We start from the raw sequence: 19575 nt of genomic DNA, 5'->3' as shown, positions 1-19575 counted from the left end.
ATGTCCCTATTTAAGAGTGTGGAAATAGGAACTTCAAAGTAAAATAGCATGAGAAGCTGTTGTGTATGAACTTTAGCAAAAAACTCATCTTAGACAGCGAGAAGCCCCATTTTTCTCACATTTCTTCCAGCATGCCCTGGCTTGTTTTTGATCCATTATAATCTAGTAGCCATCACTAAATCAACAGTGACAATAAAGAGGTAGTGGCTTGAGCACCTTACTGCTAGGCTTTCGATGTGCATCATTACATTGACATCTAGCGAGCATGGCATGACTCATAAGCACTGCCCTCAGATTGGCAGTGTGGAGTAATGCTCCATGTTCGAGATTTTGTGGGCGATGTCACAACTTGCTATACCATTTTGTGTGGCAAAGTACTAGCTGTGTGGGATTAGCTTCACAACGGAATGCTTGTCTTTCATTCAGTGGACCGAGATTTGAGTTGGGCCTGTGGTGAGGTTCCTTACTGTGACAGCAGTTAACAGGCCAAATCTGTGTTTTCATGGGACAGCTGTCCCTTCATCTGCCTGTTCTATTACGCTGCAGCATGAACTGTCGTAGTCGTTGGGTTGTTGTCACACCATTTCTTTGCCATATGGCGAGGGGATGGAGAAAAACAAGAGACTTTGTCCACTTCCACCACTGGGCATTGAATTTGTGTCAGTGGCACTTAGAAGCTGGACGTGTTAACCACTGAGCTATTTTGCAACTTTCATGCTTGGTAGTTCGTCTGGGGTTTCTAGCAGTGTGATACAGCCTCGGGAATGCTGCACATGTATTTTGGAGGTGTCGGAAAATTAACTGCTTTATTAGTGTGTAACATGTGTAGCCATGCTCCCATGTTTCAAAAGGAAACCGGGTAATGCATTACAAACATCTATTCGGTCTAAAACTGCTTGAATTGAGCAGGACACTCAAGAAAAGGTGAAAGTCACAGGATTGCTATGAATGGTGTTGCTGCTAGAAAGAGAACACAAGCTTCTGCTTCATGTGCCAGCTCCAAGCAACACATCGAATAACATTTTTCATAAATGTTTGACTAATTGCTATGCACACTGTTTGTGCGGACTTTGCAAATCTGCTTAGGGGCCTTCCAAGTTGACCAGGGAACAAAATGCTTTTCCTTGTCAGGGGAAGCTTCACAGCATCATCAGAACTGGGAGCTAGCCACTTGGACTCCTTCTCGGACAGCCTACGCAACCCGATGTCTTCCTCAGTGGCTGGTGCTGATGATGCCTTTCAGCAGGAACCTTTGCAGCCTGGCAGTGAATCTGATGTGTGTATATCTTTAACAAAATATTTACATAGTCTGATGTCTCTGCTGTTTGTCACTCTGCTCTGGCAGGATTTGGCGTTAAAGTGACGCATGCATGAACCTTGGAAGTACAGTAATCATGTTTACAGTTTATCTTTTGGCTAGAATTACTGTCGAATCAAGCTGACACATCTTTAACCCTTTATTGACGAATGTTGCCTACAGGCAGCATACCAAAAAACATTCTTTTTCTTGCCAAGTTTTGGTATTGAGTATGAAGTTTCAGGCTGGATGTCTTCTGCCAACACTGAATGACAGGCAGCAAGCATCATTTGTTGGTTTAGAGCAGGAACACGAGATGAGGAAGGAGTTTGGCATGCGACTCACTTTCTTTTGAAAGCACGGTCAGAGACAGACTGATGCAATATCTCCGGCTTCAGTGGTGTCACACACGTGATGTAAAGCAAACGAAATGTACAACGAGAGCTGTCTGTACAAATTCCAAACGAAGCCATGGGTAGCTTGGGGTGAATCCCACTTCCAGATTTCTGCTTAGTGTTTCTCCCCTATTGCTGAATATATTTATGCAAAATCTATGTATATATATATTTAAAAATTTTTTTTCGGTGATTATGCTTATTCTTGATGTGTTTTGCACATTTAAATGGAAAATAAGAAATTTTTCCGGGTATTTATATGTGCCGTTTAAAGGGTTAATAGGACTGCAAAGAAATTAGTGTGTAGCATACAGGCAATTTCTTTGCAGGAAGGGCTTAAGAGCCAGGAACTATAGGCATTGTGCTGGGGTCACTCAAGCAAGGTACAACCATGAGGGAAACAGCCTCCACGACTGTATCAGTGGCATTATGCGATATGTGACACTTTGTTGCGGGACCTGTTGAAATAAATACGGGGGAAGCTTTAACAAGTGCCTTTTTTTCTCCTTCCAGTGTGACCTAGCAACGTTCCTCATCAACAAAGCTTGCACAACTGATGCACTTGCCAACTATTTCTACTGGTATGTGCGGCTATAGTCGAGTGAATGGGATTTGAATAGCAATAACAAACTGCTGTTGTTAAGCATCATTGTACATTTGAACACTCGAACTTGGACAGCTGCGTAACAGTGCAAAGACTATTTTTGAAGCATTGATTACTGGCTTTTGCATTCAGGTACCTGTATGTGGAGACTGATGACCAGGACAGTGTGGTTAAAGACTCCAAGGTGAAGGAGATGTACACAAATGTAATGAAGAGGTTCATGCATCGCCTTCAAAAGGTTGGTTCGTCTTTTCTTTCATGCAGCGTTACATATACCTTTATTATGTGGAAGCCCAGTGCAATGATTAGAAATGACACCGATAGGTAAAGCTAGCTGAACGATAGGCACTTCTAACAGTGTTTTGTTTGAATTTGTTGAACATACTGTGTGCACTGGAGAAAAAAAGTTGACTTGGACACCAATGCATTTTGCCACCCATATTTGGACTTTAAAGTGTAATGCTATGGACAGGCATGATTTTTGCAGCGGGAAGCACCAAATTGCTGAAAGGAAAGAAAAAAAGAAAGGGCCATGAAGTTAGACCAACTCGCCCAAATCACTATTCTTGTTCTACGCACAGGATTTGTATCAATATGCGTTGTGAACTGGGTGGCTTCAATATTGCAGTTGTAATGTGCCCCTCAACATTGTTAATTAGGAGTTATTTAGTGAATAAATAAAGAGTACGTCCAGTAGCAGTTATCACAGAAATGCTAATGTTGACCCCTGTGAATTATAAGTTGCTGAAAAATTCATTTCTTAATGTTTGCTGCTCTCCATTTAATAATCAGTTCAAATCTTCCTTGGATCCCTGAAACAGCCAGTATAAGTCATTCAGATGTGTTGTAGCAGTGAGGCACAGAGATTGAATACCTAAAAATTTCACTGTACTGGTAACATTTGAAACATTGCTCAAACTGTTGGAAATGCGAGACCCTGTTGGTAGGGATGATTGCTTATTAGTCTTAATAAAATGAACTTCAAAAGGTCTTTCTTGAACTTTATGGGAGACAGGGCTGCACAGTCAGGTGCATCAAACTTTTATGCCATAGGGCGAACTATTGTAAAAAAAAAAGGAATTAAGAGTGTGTTAGTGAGAAATGAAAAGTCTTTCAATAGATGCTGACCCTCTAGAGTTAAAAAAAAAACAGTCATAGTTTATTATAAATGATGAAAGCCCCATGATGTTCTAGCAGATTTTCTGCTAGGTATAGTCGATCTTAGGCTTGCTTGTTGGAAAAGACTCACTTTTTATCGGATTTCAAGTACAGTAAAAGCTCGATGATACGAATCTCACGGGGTCACGAAAAATATTCGTATTAGCCGAAATTCGTATCATCGAAACACAATTAAAACTACTGTCAAATCTCGATAATTCGAACTCGAAGGGGCCCGAAAATTTGTTCGAATTAAAATGACTATTTTTGAAGTATTCGTGCACCATAGCACGATGCACGAACGGTGCGAGTCGTGAAATATCGCGGCGCGCAAGCGCATAGCAAGCGCGGGCCACGAAACTGCCCACGCCGGCTAACGGTCGCTTCCCAATAACGACAGAAAACGAAGCTTCAGGGAGCGAGCGGGCGGCGCCGGCACACGGGTGCGCGCGGAGACCGTCGAAGGTGAGGGAGGAGGGCGGCTGGGAAGCGGATTTGGCCGTGTCAACTCCGCCGCTTCGGTGGCTCCCCTCGCCCTCCCTCTCAACTCCCTCGTAGCTCTCTCACCTTCGACTCCGTGCGCGCCCGCCGCCGTGCTGGCGCCAGCTTATTTTAGCCGCCTCCTAAAGTTTCGTTTTCTGCCGTTATCGGGAAGCGGGCGTTTGTGGGCGTGGCAGTTTCGTTGGCCCGACTGTGCCTCCGCCGCTGCTTCCCTCTGCGCTGCTGCCGCAGCGTGCAAGGTCAACATGTGACTAGAAAATAGAGGAGAAGGGTTCACTGCCATTTTATCCGCGTGGCTGAGACGTCAGCATAAGTGTGTGCTAGAATACGGTTGTCTAGAACACTCTAGTCGGCACGTACACGCTTGTTCCGGCGCGATGCAGAAACGGCGACCTTGCAATTTGAGAGAGGGGGAAATTTCCGCCGCGGGTTATTTTTTTTCCCCCGTTCCTTCGCGCGCGGCATTGAGGGGTCTCTCCTGAGCTTTTGCTCTACGGCGGTGTCGGAGCAATGCCGGTCGGAGGCGCCGCCGCGTAATTTGGTGCGCTGCTAAGAGCATTGTCGGTGCGCGGTATGTTCGAAATAAGCGTGTTCGAATTAACGAGATTCGACTGTAGCTAAATTAAAGAGTCAGAGGTGAACTCACTCAGGCACATGTACGTAAAAAGCATTTATTTCTTGAAGCGCCACCGCTTCAAACTCTTCGCGCCCAGTCGCGGAGTCCGCGCTGTCCGGCGCCACGCCTCCGCACCAAAAGAGAAGGAGAGAAAGCGCGTGACTGCACGCTGTTCTCTTTCGCGGCCGTCGATGGGGCGGCGTTTATTCGTATCAACCGACGCAGGCTGAAAATCGATTCGTAACAACCGTTCTCTAGCACGTTGCCAAGTAATGGGGCTCGGCCGGGACCACAGAAAAATTCGTATCATCGGGAAATTCGTATTAGCCGTGATCGTATCATCGAGCTTTTACTGTAACTATGAGGGGATAATGCAACTTCAGCATGATATAAATGCTCCTAGCATTTAGTGAACTGTAAGTGCATAGATAACAATTCAGCTGAGCGACATCAATAAGCTTTCTTCAGAGGGCTCTCTGAGAGTAGTTGAAGCACTTGAAACAGCATTCTCTGATAGCAAAATGCCTTGACTCTCATACTCACGACATGAGTTTACCAACTTATTTTGATATTGAAAAGTGCCCTTGACAAAGCATAACTACACTAAGCTTCATCATTCTCTGGGTATAGGCTTTGAGAACTTGCGCACCAATAAGGCCCCGAGTTTCAAGGCTCTACTGGAATGCACTGAAGGCCGCAGACTTGCCGGGCAAAGGCCATGTGTTGCAAACGTGGCTGGTTTCTCGATGTCTAGGCCCACAAGTGCACTTGTTAATCTTTGCTAGCATAATCACTACTTGTGCTTATTAAAAATGTCTGCTTGCCATATTTTATGTTACTGCATATTGGATTCTTTGTTGTAGCAGACATTTAACGGATTCTAAATGTTGTTTCAGTGTAGCATCTATGAGAAAAGATGGCAGCACTGGATGGCATGCTGACCTATGTTAGGGAAGAGGGAGGGTAGGAAAAAGCCTCTTCGCAGAGATGCCAACCTCGTTGGCAAAAATCACACATCAATTGTGGGGCTAACATTGCCTTGTGAGTGATGGTGAAATCCAGTGAATGTTATTGAAGGGGTTGATGTGCACCAAAAGTTTGTCTCTGGTTTTGGGGACACAATATGGATGCATGAAAAAAAAAGCAATCTGAATTTGTATTTCTGTGCCTTTGTGTGCATTTGTGTTTGTTTCCTTTTATTTATTTGTCTGTTCAACGAATTATTGTTTGAATTGCTTACTTCAGGGCAACTGGGAGTATCGACAGAGACGATCCATGCTGGAAAAGCAACAGGTCTTTGTGAACCACTTAGTGAACATCATGAAGATTGTTGCCAGGGAGAATGGGAACAGGCAGAAAAAGGTGATTTACAAATATCGGCATGGCTGACATCTGCTGCTTTTTAAATACAATTGAGGACTGATCATCGTGATGAACACTGTAACATGTAAATATTGTGGAGACGCCCTACAAGATATAGCCTCACAAATCTTGTTTTAATGATAAACATGAAAATATATCAGTCAGAAAGTTTCTGAGCATTTATTTATGAAAGTTCGGGCAGACCCTAGAAAACAAAATGCAAGGAGGAGGAGGGGGGGGGGGGGGGTTGTCTCAATTAGTGCTTATGTACTCTAAAGCAGTGGTTCTCGGCCATGGATGTGTCGGGGACCCCTTGTGGACCGGTGGAAATGATGGGGGACCTCTTGCAGTGATGGGGCGGGCGGTGGTTTGATAGGTTTATTTTCCTTTTGACGAACAAAATTGGCAACGAACATTGTGACGTCTTTTATTTCTTTATTATATTGTACGGATTGCTGCCGCAGTTCCGGGAGCAGGTCCCGGAACTGGGAATAAGTCAGGGCTAAACTGGCCTCCAAAAAACGTGCAAATCTTCTTTTTTTTTTTTGCTTTTTTATTAAGGTTGTGAGAATATCAAAATTTTGGATAAGAATCAAATACAAATACTTAAGCTTCGAATATTGAATCGAGTATCGAATAATAATATGCACATGCATTTATTACCAAGTTGGATTATATTTGATATGTTGTAACATTGCAGTTAGATTTTCAGTGTTACAAAACTAGATAAGTAAGCCATTGTACTAAAACATTATGCATTTGGCTTATGTTAACTTGGAAAATTGAGTAATTCCCACTAGCTGTCTTTGCCAACCTGTGCCTTATTATACCGCATCACATGCCCGTAAACTCGGAGGCATTTGACCCTGTTCCAGTCGTCACTCATCGCACTTGCTGTCAAACAATAAGCACAGAATTGGGGGTGGCGCTGCAAAAAAAAAAAAAAAAAATTGCACCCTCGCTGTCTGCAAACCCATGCCCCTTGCTACTGAGAGGCTGGCTTTCCCGCAAAGTTTAGATGTTCAGTGGCTAAGTGTTATTTACAGGCGAAATTTCGCCAGCAGCATGAAATTGTCGTAAAATTCAGCACAACATCGCCCCAATATTCTTAGATTAGATAGAAACAAATGTTAAGAACCATGTTTGCTCCCGCACAGCCAGAAATATATTTGATTTGATTCAGATATTCGTATCCAACCGAACATTCAAACATTAAAAATATAGTATTCTATAATATTAAATCTTTTCGAATATTCGCTCCCCCCCCCCCCCCCCCTTGCTCTTTTTTTTTTTTTGCGGGGGTGGGTTTCGCGGAGTCCCAAAAATGGCTCCGCGGATCCCCATTTAAGAGCCACTGCTCTGAAGTATCTAATGTGTAAAAGGGGGTTACAATTATAAATTGAATTGACTGGTTCCGTAAAGTGTCGTAGAGAAAAAGCTAGCAAACCAAGTTTGCATCAAGGAGGCACTTGGGTGCTCATTTTAGTTCTTGTGACAGATAGTTCTTGATTCTGGCATTATCTTGTTTGACAAGTTTTTTCTTTTGTCTTAGGTGTTTATTTCTGTGGTTCTATAGCAAACAGCAAATTTTTTTAGAGATGCAGAAGTCTTTTTTTACGATCCGCCATTCTGTGTGAATCTACAGGATTGCCACAGCAAATATGAGCACGTGGTGACCTTCTGATGACCTTGTGATTAACCTGTCTGAACCTTGTGACACCACTGTGTCTTTACCCAAGTCTGGTCAGATGAATCAATCTAGGCAATACTTTGGTGATATTGATTCTGAGTGCCTGCAATAAAATAATCTCAATTGCTGGGGAGGAGCCTGTAGCAGTTATTACTGTTAAAAAAACATCATACTATTGGTGACAGGTTTGTGAGATGCCCAACATTTTATTGAATATTATTGAAGACCCCCTCGTGGCACCTTCACATGAGCCAATGTTAATGGCAGCAGCAGCGAATGCCTCACCATGCTTCACCCGATTTTCATTATGGTTCAAACGGCACTTATGTTTTCACAAGACTTGTGGTGGTGCTCTTTGAATGCACAGATGGAGAAGCTACACGCGCTGCTGTTAGAGCAGGAGTCTCAACAGCTCATCCGATTTCCGGAGCCCCTGCCTTTGCCGCTTGACCCCAGCGTGCGGGTCCGTGGCCTGGTGCCCTCCAAGGCAGCTCTTTTCAAGTCAGCCCTCATGCCCTGCCGCCTGAGCTTTCTCACCGACGACGTCGATGGTGGCGAGTACGTTGCCATCTTCAAGCATGGTGATGACCTACGCCAGGACCAGCTCATTCTGCAGACCATCACCCTTATGGACAAGGTCGGTTTGACACTTTCTCCTCTCTAGCATGTCGGCGGAGGGTCATTGGTCACAAGGTAGCCAGTTTTGCATATTACAGTAAAACCTCGTTAATTCGGATTTGACGGGACCGAAAAAAATGTCCGAATTAATCGAATGTCGAATTATTGAAGGTATCAAGAAAGCAATGAACAAATGCTTACTATGTCAACATGCTTTTATTTACTGAATGAATCGGCAAATCCCGTTTCTATTTTGCACAAAAGCAGTGTGAAAGCTGCAATTCTCGTCATCTCATGGTTGATTAGCGCTTGCAGCGGTGATAGCCTCGCGACTTCCTTCACACCACGGCCGTGGCGCGTTTCTTCATTTGAGACGCTTTTCACTACCGCGCGCACATCCCGATTATTTTTTCGACATTGCCGCCAGGTCGCTGCCTATTGCGATGTAGACGGTGCTCTTCATCCACGACAGCTTTGCACTGAGTAAAAAACGAAACTAGTGTTTGCTGCAACCGCTGTGGACGAACAGCCACTGTCAGCGCGATCATAGACAGCGACCTTGCAGTTTTGAAGGTGCGCAGCCGATGCAAGCACTCAATCAAAACGAAACTACTGTTTGCTGCAACTGCGGACAATACATCGGACGCTATTGACGCGATCATGGATGGTGACTACGCAGTTACGAATGCATGCGGCCGACGCATGTACCAAGTCAGAACGAAACTACTGTTTGCTGCAACCGCTGCGGACGAAACGGTGGCCACTTTTGACCCGATCATGGATGGTCACTATGCAGTAATGAAGGCATGCAGCCAACTCGGTGCTACGTGCTGAGGTAAACACAAGAATAAAGGATTTAAAGGCACAAATAGGCATGTAATTCACGTACCATTTCCACTGATGACTATGGTGATGCGAACTCCACCGCTTCGTTTCGGTGGACACTAACGCCATTTTTGCTCTTTTGCGGCGCACATTTGCGGCGCTCGCCGAGCTCTGAGAGTTGTTTGAATTAACCAATGTGCGGCCAAATAGGTCCGAATTAACAAGAGTTTTATTGCTTTAAATAATGCATACGCATGCCGGGACCAAGGGACTTGTCCGAATTATCTGATTTTCCAAATTAACGGGGGTCGAATTAACGAGGTTTTACTGTGCAAGTGGATGTGGGCTTGTTGGACTTGTTGGCAAACCATAGCATTGACAATAAGTGCAACAAAATAAGTGGAGGGGAGAGAAGAGTGAAAAGAGTGCCCACTTCCGTGTCTTCCACTTATTTTGATAAGAAAACGTCAAAATGGCCCATTAAGCCAAAAAATTTTGCCATTATTGGATGCCTTTCTTACTGTTTTAGTTTTTATTAGTTATTACAGTTAGCACAAGTTAAGTCGTAGGCTCGGTTTGAGCGGTGAATTAAATTTTATGCGTAAGCGTCAAATGACCCATTGAGCGAAATGCAGCTCCACCAATGTGAAACCTGGGGAAGTGCGACGCATGCAGTGATGCACCGCTAATGGGCTCATGCTGCCTTAAGCAATGGCTCATAAACCTGTAAACGCGGCCTTCCCATTACGACGACAGAAGAGAAGTGAAATTCTACGCTGGAATGATGAGCGCCAATGCAGACAGCTGTGGAAGACGACGACGAATGCGGGAGTGCTCGGCACACGCTCGGCACAAGCACGTGCTGCTTGCTTGCTGTGACGACGACGATGACAGGAGACATCGACAGCCCGAGCGCATAAGGTGCTTCGCACCTAAACACCGGCGATGTCTGTAGCAGCGAAACTTCCCATTGACTGCGATGCCACGTCATGCGCTTATGACACTGGCTCGCGCTTGCTGGCTTGGACCTCGATGGAGCAGAGCAGGCGAAAGGGCACACCCGCTGCCACGGTATTGTACGAGGGGAGAGGGCATCGCCGCTATGCCACGTGACCCTTGCTCTCACGAGCCTGTGTTATCCACGTATTCCTTGTCCACGCAAGCTCTTGCCTGCGTTCTAACTGCACCTCGCTAAGGCTAAATCAAAACGCGCCAAGTGTCTGAATGCGCTCGCTTCCCCACGAGAAGTTCATGACTCGAAGGACCGCTTTAGCGCCGTTCAATTGCACATTAATGCTTTCGCATTCACATTTCATAAGAAGTGTTTAGGTGTCTTCTTTTGTTGAGCTTATCGTCAAGACAATTATGAATGGGCTAGCTTGCATGATTATCTTCTAGGATTCCACATGCTTCTTGTAGCATTTCTCCTTCTCTGAAGCTGTTCGGAATTTGGCTGCACTTTGTGCTCTAGTTCACGTTTTGTGAGAGACATGCAGCAGTTGCCTTTCTCACGGTAATTCCATGTTGAGTGAATAAATTCAGTGAACTTTCAGTGCTGTCATCTGCTGTTAAGCCTTTATGTTGAAAGCTTACTACTATATGGCATACAGGCTATGTCATTCTGCTACTGAGCACACTGTTATCAGTTCAGTATAGGATAGCACAAATGTGCACTGATATTTCGGTGCATGTTGACGAAAATTAAAATATTTCATAGGCCCTGTGCTTCTTTTGGATGTTGAACCTAATAAATCAATCAAATAAACTGTCTCTTACATCAAGCTTGTTTCTGACGTCCTTATGTTTTAAAATCGTTTGCCCCAAGACATTAGCTTGTGAACGGTGAGAGCCTGAGTCTGAATTTATGAGACACAACAATGGACTTCATTTAGGTGCGAATTTTTTTAAAAGGGAAAGAGTGATGCTGTTCCACAGATACTGAAAATAGAAAGGCTTCGGGAGGAATGCGCTTGCGTTAAAAAAAAATTTAGTATTCAGAGTTTTTTTTTTGGGGGGGGGGGGGGGTGATTTAGTGTAGTGACTGAATTCTCACTTTTTGTGGTATGTGTAGTAACCAAGTTTTCGCTCTTTTTAATACAGTGGAATCTTGTTGATATGATTTTGCATAATACGTTTTTTGGAATAATATGTTTCTTATTCTTTTCCTGATAATACGATTTGGTTGGATAATGCGTTGCATGATACAATTTTCGGACGATATGCTTTATTTTCCGGTTCCCGTGAAGATCGTATCAACTAGATTCCACTGTAGCTTGTTCACCTGAATAGAATACTATGAATAAATATTTACATTGTCGGTGCTTCTAGTGTGTGCTTACTGATTTTTGCTTCACTACTTTTTGTTGTTTTTTTCAGTTGCTGAGGAAAGAGAATCTTGATTTAAAGTTGACTCCGTACTGTGTCCTCGCTACAAGCACGAAACACGGTACGAATGTGTATTGATCTGCTTCGTTTATTTATTTATTATTTATTTAGGAATACTGTAGCCCTCACTTGAGGGCCATTACAGGAGAGGAATTGTCAAAGAAAACATAAATATAAATATCATCACTGACACTGTGAAACACAAATTACAGGGAAAATGAACAAGGTATACACATGTGAGGACTGTTAGAAATGCAAGAAATAACAGAAAGCATGATCAATTCTTGTGTATCCCGTTGCCTGTAATACAATTCTACTTGAGTATAAAACTCTTTAACATTTTGTGCTGTTACAGTGCAGTCTGGAAGGCCATTCCATATGTTAATACTTGAGGGAAAGAACGAGTGTTGGAAACGATTAAGGCGTGTTTTATAAGGCTGTATACTGGCACTGTGGTTTAAACGCACATTGTGTTCATTGCTGTTTACATATCTAACATACTGGTGTAGTCTATTTTTGCATGTTGCAGCTGGGCAGTGCTACTATGTATGCTTAAGGATCATGTACGAAACTGATAAATGGTATAAAATTTTCTCTAGTGATATGTAGGCCATACCATAATTAATGGTGGTTATTTGTCCAACCGGTATCTTAACACAGCTAGGTTCCTCGGAAAGTTCTAAAAAATATGTTATCAGGGTCATTGCAAACATTTCTGCTGGACATATTTACAGCACTCCTTGTTTTCCGTTAAGGTTTAACGAGGTTGCAGATACTTTCGAAGAGTTTCAATCCAGCTACCTTGCACAGGAAAAACTTCTTTGCCGTGCTGGCACAGTCTGTCCATCAGGCAAGAATGGAGACTGATACAGTGGGCTTGTATAGAATGTAAGCAAAAATAGGGAAGCATGACAGAGCTCCTCCAGAAAATATTTGGTCTCACTGTGAAACAAAGTTTATCCTTGTTGCCAAGCAGGCTGTAATCTGTCGGCAAGCACAAGGAGGTGAATTTATATCAAAAGGGACAGCTGCCTGTGCATGTGTAGCTTGGAAGAAACTAGAGTGGTTCCATATAAAGCCAACAGACAACGAAGCCGAGGAAAGCATCGGGGAAATTAAGTGTAGTTGAAATTGAAATGTAGAAAATAACGAAGAAAAGGGAAATGGAAAGTGGACGAAAAGATAACTTGTCGCCGGCGGGAGCCGAACCCGCAACCTCCGCATTACGCGTGCGTTGCACTACCAATTGTGCTACAGCGACGGCCATCAATTCGTCCACTAACTTGGGTATTTATGTTTACTAGATCTAGCCCTAGGAGTGTTAGCCAGCGCCACTCAGAACCATGGTGGGCGGACGTGGAACATCCTTTTTAGCCCATTTTTGGGCTAAAAAGGACACAAAGGACAGCGATTGCAATTTGTGATTAGCGGCAGTACAAAGGACAAGGATGAAGCGAGACGTGCTTGTCGTCTAAGTTTGTCCTTGTCCTTTGTGCTGCCGCTAATCAGGCATTAACTAACAACATTTTACTGTAAAATTACAGAAAAACAAGCTAACAGAAGAGAAAGAAAATGTTACACAAGTTGCTATACTTTGCCTGTTCTTTCTTTTCTTCTTTCACAAAAAATTTTTAGCAGTACTTATGAGCACAATTGAGCATCCCAATGTGTTGTCTGTTTCTGTAATAACATGCTAGAAGTGGTTGTTGCTTTCTCATACAGAAACAAGGAGTTGTAATATTTTTGCGTGCTAGCACACAGTATTTGCTCAAGGTTTAACAATAACCAGTTGCTTTTGAGTGATGTGGGCAGTAAGAGAACACTTTTGTGCCGAGAACTTTGCCATTTCTTTCTCTCATTCTCCAACCAGTGGAAAATTTCTGTGCCTGTGTTCTCAATGTGAAAAGGTGTACCATGTAACACCAAACTGATTGTTCTCTAATGTACGTGTGTCGCTTTCTGTACCATTGTGTTCTTTGCAGGCTTTGTGCAATACATTGAATCAACATCTGTCGCCGACGTCCTCAGAACAGAGGACACCATTCAAAAGTTCTTCAGGAAACATGCTCCCTCTGACACGGGCCCATATGGCATCTCTCCAGAAGTGATGGATACATACGTCAAGTCATGTGGTGAGTCTGCAAGCTATAATCTGCAATAACATGTAAAGGATGGATACTGTTTTCGATTATTTCAATTCTGCAGCTTTAAGGACTCCCAGTCAATGCAATGTCTACTAGACTGGTATTCTCCAGTACTCTTAGGTACTGTGGTGTACTGTGGTTAGGTTTTCTAGGACACTTGGTTTGGAGAAGACTGTACCTGACTGCATGTGGGCTTGGTTAGATTGCCCTGCGTTTGAGTCACTAGTGGTTTCAGTAAGGATAGTTTAATTTGCTTTGGCCTCCCTTGCTCCATGCTTGAAATTGCTTGTTCCCACCTTCATCTTTTTGCAGCTGGTTACTGCGTCATCACATACCTGCTCAGTGTCGGTGATCGTCATCTTGACAACTTGCTTCTGACAAAGACAGGTATCGCATCATTTGACTACCTTGCTGGGAAGTAAGATTTGTGGCATCTCTGAAATGTGCAACTTACTTTTTCTTGGACAGCAGGTGCACTCGTGTGACTGCATGTGCTGACTGCACAATTCTTGTGTGTGAGCTTCACTATTAGAGAGCTTGGCATTGTTGTGTTGGCAGCAACATCGGCAGCCAGGAGGTGGGAAGGGAGGGTGGGGGTGTTGTGCGTTTGCATCTTTTGGCTCCTCGTCCTAAACACTTGCGATTTGGAGTCGTCCATATCGCTACAGCAGTTTTTGAAGCTTGTGCAACAAATTTTTCTTGTTGACTCCTTGTCCACTGATTGATGAGCTTCTTGTCCACTCTCATTGACATGTTAGCCTTTCACCATATCAGGAATTATACTAGTATAAACAGTAAGAAAAATAAAATATAAACACATTCCAAAATGAAACCAGAGGCTTGTGGCCCTGTGTGTAAATGGTTTGATTTTTAGACCCACCTTTTCTACGAAAGTTGACCATAATACAAGACAGTGTTTTGACATTATGGATGAAAAGAACGCCTTCATGAACTACATTTCAAATGTTGTGAGATGTCGCACTTTAGGGTCTGACGTGAACGTGAGAAACTTCCCCATGGCGTTACACCTGTGCATAAGCTAAAGTGACTTTTACCTGAGCAAACTTTGAGGAGACAGTCACTTTGCCCATGCATGTTGGCATGCTGTTGCTGTATGCAGATGTGACATCTGAGCAGACAATCAGTTCTTCACGTTTCTAACATACCAGATAGCGATGAAAACTGACTCGCAAGGGTCACCTGTGTCGCTGAGCTTTTGTCGGGTGGCACAGGAGGTCAAACTTAAAGTCAGAGGGCGTTGATTTTTCTCTCCAGGAAAGCTGTTCCACATCGACTTTGGCTACATCTTGGGCCGGGATCCCAAGCCACTGCCACCACCCATGAAACTGAGCAAGGAGATGGTGGAAGCCATGGGAGGCATCAATTCAGAGCACTACCAAGCGTTCCGCAAGCAGTGTTATACAGCATTTCTGCATCTACGCAGGTGAGCCAGCGCTGTGGTGGTTTCAAGTCAATGAGGTGTTAGGCTGCTGTATGCAAACTCAGTGGCTTGAGTCCAATCCACATCAGATGCATTTTGATGGGACTGGGTGTCAGTTAAAATTCTCATCTGGTTGAGTGAGAGCATGTGAAGGGTGAAGTTTTTTAATCAAACTGAATGGCACCGCAACTAATCTATAACAGTAAGTCTCATTAGCATTATTTGCTTTTGGTGCAGTGCTGTTTTGAGATGTATTACTCAGCTAAGACTGCAATAAAGGTTACTGCCTTTATATGTGAATATTTTCAGGTGGTAGTGCTTGCAGTATCTGGAGTGTAAGAAAAATAAGACCATGGTTTCGATGGTTGCTAATTAGACCATAGTGATTATGCTGACCGTGCAGTTAACACCGCTGCTGTTTTGTAGGAAATGCCAAGATGGGGCTGCTATGAAGATCCATGCAACTGTTCAGATCTTTGTATGGGACTTCTTGATTTCACTAGCAGTAAAGGTTTGAGTATAAAAAAATTTTTGTGCAGCTCAGGCTGAAGTACCTCATATAAATTTTCAGTGCAGTGAAAATTGCCCTTGGTAACATTCAAACAGTCTTTGTGATAGCTGTAACCATTTCCAACGTGGAAGGAAATAGCTGACATGCAAGCATTCAGACCCTTGTTTTGTTTTCAGGCATGCTAATCTGATCCTGAACCTGTTTTCGCTGATGGTTGATGCAAGCGTACCTGACATTGCACTTGAGCCAGACAAGACTGTGAAGAAGGTAAGGTTCTCACAAGCAACATATTCTCTTTGTAATACCAAACATTTCAGCGAAGACAAAGCAATTGTTAAAAATGCCACAGTAGAGATAAACATGTTATTTTTCTGGCAACACATTATTTGTGCTGGACGACATCAAAAATAGTCACTAATAAATTTTACTTAATTACTCTAGGGCACACTTTGTTGCAACTGCAGAATTGAGGCCACTTGTTGCTCAAGGCAAGTCTGCATGGTAGCAGTCACGAGACTAGCATTGGTTCCGAGATATTCTTGCCACAAAATACATTCGTTCTAAGCTTCGTATCTACTACCTTTCTTTTCTTTCTTCTGTAAGAAAATTTGAAATGATAGGTGTTATTAAACTTGAAAATGATTTATTAGATGTGTAAGCATTTCTATGCTTACCCAACGAGAAAAACCGACCGTCCATCCTTCCCGTAAGACAATCGCTTTCAAGATACGTGCTTGCAGCAGCGAGTGAATTCACCTTCGTGCTGCATCTTGCTTCAACGCAAACTAAGCAGTGAAATCAAATTGCTCAAGACGCTATCAGCACTCACCGCACTCTCTGCCCCCATCGCATATCGCTTTCAAGATAGTGGCATGCGCGTCTCGCTTCAACGCGATCTACCTATAAGCCAGACTAAGCGGTGAGAACACAGCGTGCATGAAGCTATCAGCATGCGCCGCACTGTGTCCCTATCTTAGATCGCTTTCAAGATAGGGGCCCGCGCGGCCACGCCAATGCCACCGAACGCCTGGTCACAGTTGAGAATGGTTTGACGCGGATGGATAAGGCGTTTAAGAGTGCTACCGGCTTATAATGATCGGAACATCATCAGTGCATCTGGTGCCGCCATCTGCAGTAGTTTACTTGCCTCATCAATTCACCTTGCGCCACTGTCCACAGCAGTTTGTCTCGTTGCAGCACTGTCATTTATACTGCTCGGATTAAGTTTCATAACATTGATAACGACACTGGGCTGCATGGAGATGAGCAAGTGACACAATGCTTACGCATCTTAGACAACTCACAGAGGAGTTCCTGCGTCAATTTTCTTTCATTGGGGTTTCACATCCCAAAACAAAACTGTGGCTGTGAGAGACAGCGTAGCAGAGGTCTGCATCACTTATGATACTACAAAGGGCATTGTAGGGCTGGCTTTTTTCTTTATACGAGATTTGTGTTATTTGTGCTAAGGTGACCTAATGTGTTCTGATCTGATAATGTCGTGTGCTACAGGTGTTTAGTTGTGAGAACTTCAATCCATTCTTCTAAAATTCCACCTTGGTGTGTAGGTGCAAGACAAATTTCGGCTGGACCTGACAGATGAAGAGGCAGTTCACTACATGCAGAATCTGATTGATGTCAGTGTCTCGGCCGTCATGCCAGCGCTAGTTGAGCAGATCCACAAGATTGCTCAGGTGAGAGCTAAAGGTTCAGCACACATTCTATGTTGGAACTTAAGCTGCAGACAATGCATTTTGAAACTTTTGCCATTTGCAAATTCATAAAGGACTCAAATGTCAATGCATTATATAGCATATTTCGGTGCATATAAGCCACACAAGCTGCGGAATATGGCATTTGGATATTCATAAAAGCAACCTCGCACAAAGCAAATGTCTATGAGCAGTCTTCTTTTATATGGTCAGTCTTCACTGTTTTTATTTCTGCTCTATGGTAAAGTGCATTGTGGCTTCACGGCAAAACAAAACACGCCTATATTGCAAATTTAGGCATCAGTTTAGTCCTCACAGCAACATGGAGTGCGTCACATTCAAGCTGCACCTTTTGCCACAAGCTATGGCATATGCAAAAATGCAGTAATTGTCTTGATTTTTACTTTTGTGTATTTTACAACACTATAAATGCTCGCAGTATGAGTGGTCCTTTATTCTTTTATTAGTGTTCCTCATTGGCCGTGAAGTGTAGAAATGACTCTGGTGTCAGCCAACATTGTGCACTTGTAGCCTGTTGAGTTTAATAGTGTAAATTTCTAAATATGTATGACTGTATTGAGAAGACTTTGAACAGCTGTGCTCATTTGTCTCTCCTGCATGCAGTACTGGAGAAGGTGACAAAGGCATCCTAGGCACAGACACCATCAGAAGAAGGCTACCAGACAACTGCCCCCAAGAGCTGCACATAAGCGGGGTGTGCATCGCTCAGAGAAACTGCTGCTGGCGTCCCAGCACTTCCATTGTACATATTTATTGCCACTGTACAAATAACAAAAAGAGTGATACCGGAGATGAATATACAGGCACTGATGTGGCCACCCTTCTTTCTCCTTCCGCGTGTCTGTATCATTTGGCCCAACCAAAGATAGCAGGTCTGCAGCCCGAATCGACTGATCTCGCTACACTTGGAGCATGTCCGCACCTGTCCTCCCGGCACTGATACCAGTAGCCCTTGCCGCTCTTCTGTTGCATTTAGGCTAAAGGCAACCTTTAGCAGAATGCTCAGGCTAGCTGCGGTGTGGGTTTGTCAATGTATTATTGTTGGTGGTGGGATGGAGTTATTTCGCCATAGGTGTGTCAGCCCGACTGTGTTCCTACTGTACAATTGTCCTATCCTACTGTCGATTTTTAATCTGACGCTGACGGAACATGCAAGGAGGGTTTGAATTAATGGAAATGTTTAACAACCGTGCATTTTTCAACATGCATGAATAAAAAGGTGGGTTGAATTAACTGACATTGACTGTACCTGCAAGGCTATTTGTTGATGCAGTTGGACTGCTAGTCTGTGTTTAGGTTTCACTGATTCTTCAATAAACAAATTGTTATGCAGTTTTATTCGTAGCAGTTGTTCACAGAATCGAGGATAGACAATGATATGCCTGATAGATTTTATTAGGACATACATTGGTTGGCCAGGCAGTATCGCTTAAGTTTAACATAAGTGAGTAGCTAATTGCACAGATTTTTTTCTTTTTTTGACCCTGAGGTACAGATAAAACATTAGTATTAACAAAATGGCTTGTGACACAACATATTTGGCTGGCAATCTACAGCCAGTCATTTGTTTTAAAACTAAATGGCCTTTCTGTGTGCAAGTCGCTTCCATAGTACTTCATTTTTCCAGACCCACTCACAACTGCCTGTGGCTGTGAAAGTGGCTTTCTGCTACCCAAAGCAGTGCCCATGGGCAACACGTTTTTAATAATGTGAAAACATCATTCACCATCCTATTGATTATTATTTTATTGTATAATTATTGAGTATGATACATGGTACACCTCCTCACAACAAAGTAATCAGGTGAACAAGAAAGCTTGATCATAAGCACTATTTTGATGACCGTGGAGAAGTTCAAACACAATTACGATGCGGGAAAGGCCATCCAGTACTCCATTAGCATTTGCTAGAAAAAATACTGCAGAGAGTGGATGGTTCATGGGCAGTGTGAAAAAACTTTTACTTGATTAAGCGAACTGTACAGGGTAGACCAGTATGAAAGAGGACATGTGAACAGTACTCCAGCAATAATTTCTGAACAAGTATTACTTCAGACCTCATGCTCTGATACTTGCTAGCTTTCCTGCAATAGAATTTACCCCAAAACATAAATTTCAGTACAAAAAACTAGGACAGATAATCTTGAAGCAGCAGGAGCTTGATGTGGGTTACTGTATTTTTCCGCATATAACCCGCACCCCCAATTACAACAGCCGGGAAAGAAAAAAATATATCTGCGCGTATAACCCGCGGTAATAACTGCATGCAACAACGCTCAAATCTTTGCAAAAACAG

General features: G+C 43.3%; 1 protein-coding gene across 2 annotated transcripts in view; it reads left to right on the top strand.

The window, feature by feature from the left end:
* LOC119442639 (phosphatidylinositol 3-kinase catalytic subunit type 3) overlaps positions 1–18616 on the top strand; it is a 34571-nt gene extending 15955 nt beyond the window's left edge. For both annotated transcript variants that reach the window (XM_037707583.2, XM_049662273.1), the window contains exons 10-21: positions 1132–1276; positions 2206–2273; positions 2429–2534; positions 5817–5933; positions 7991–8260; positions 11443–11512; positions 13434–13583; positions 13908–13982; positions 14871–15039; positions 15724–15814; positions 17116–17241; positions 17884–18616. In XM_037707583.2, the coding sequence (XP_037563511.1) occupies positions 1132–1276; positions 2206–2273; positions 2429–2534; positions 5817–5933; positions 7991–8260; positions 11443–11512; positions 13434–13583; positions 13908–13982; positions 14871–15039; positions 15724–15814; positions 17116–17241; positions 17884–17898 (1402 nt within the window). In that variant the 3' untranslated portion in view covers positions 17899–18616. The remainder of the gene's footprint in view (positions 1–1131; positions 1277–2205; positions 2274–2428; positions 2535–5816; positions 5934–7990; positions 8261–11442; positions 11513–13433; positions 13584–13907; positions 13983–14870; positions 15040–15723; positions 15815–17115; positions 17242–17883) is intronic.
* Positions 18617–19575: the final 959 nt, after the last annotated feature.

Source organism: Dermacentor silvarum, chromosome 2 (assembly GCF_013339745.2).
Source record: "Dermacentor silvarum isolate Dsil-2018 chromosome 2, BIME_Dsil_1.4, whole genome shotgun sequence".
NCBI lineage: Eukaryota > Metazoa > Arthropoda > Arachnida > Ixodida > Ixodidae > Dermacentor > Dermacentor silvarum.
The sequence above is the reverse complement of the archived record's forward strand: the minus strand, read 5'-3'. Positions and strand labels throughout refer to the sequence as shown.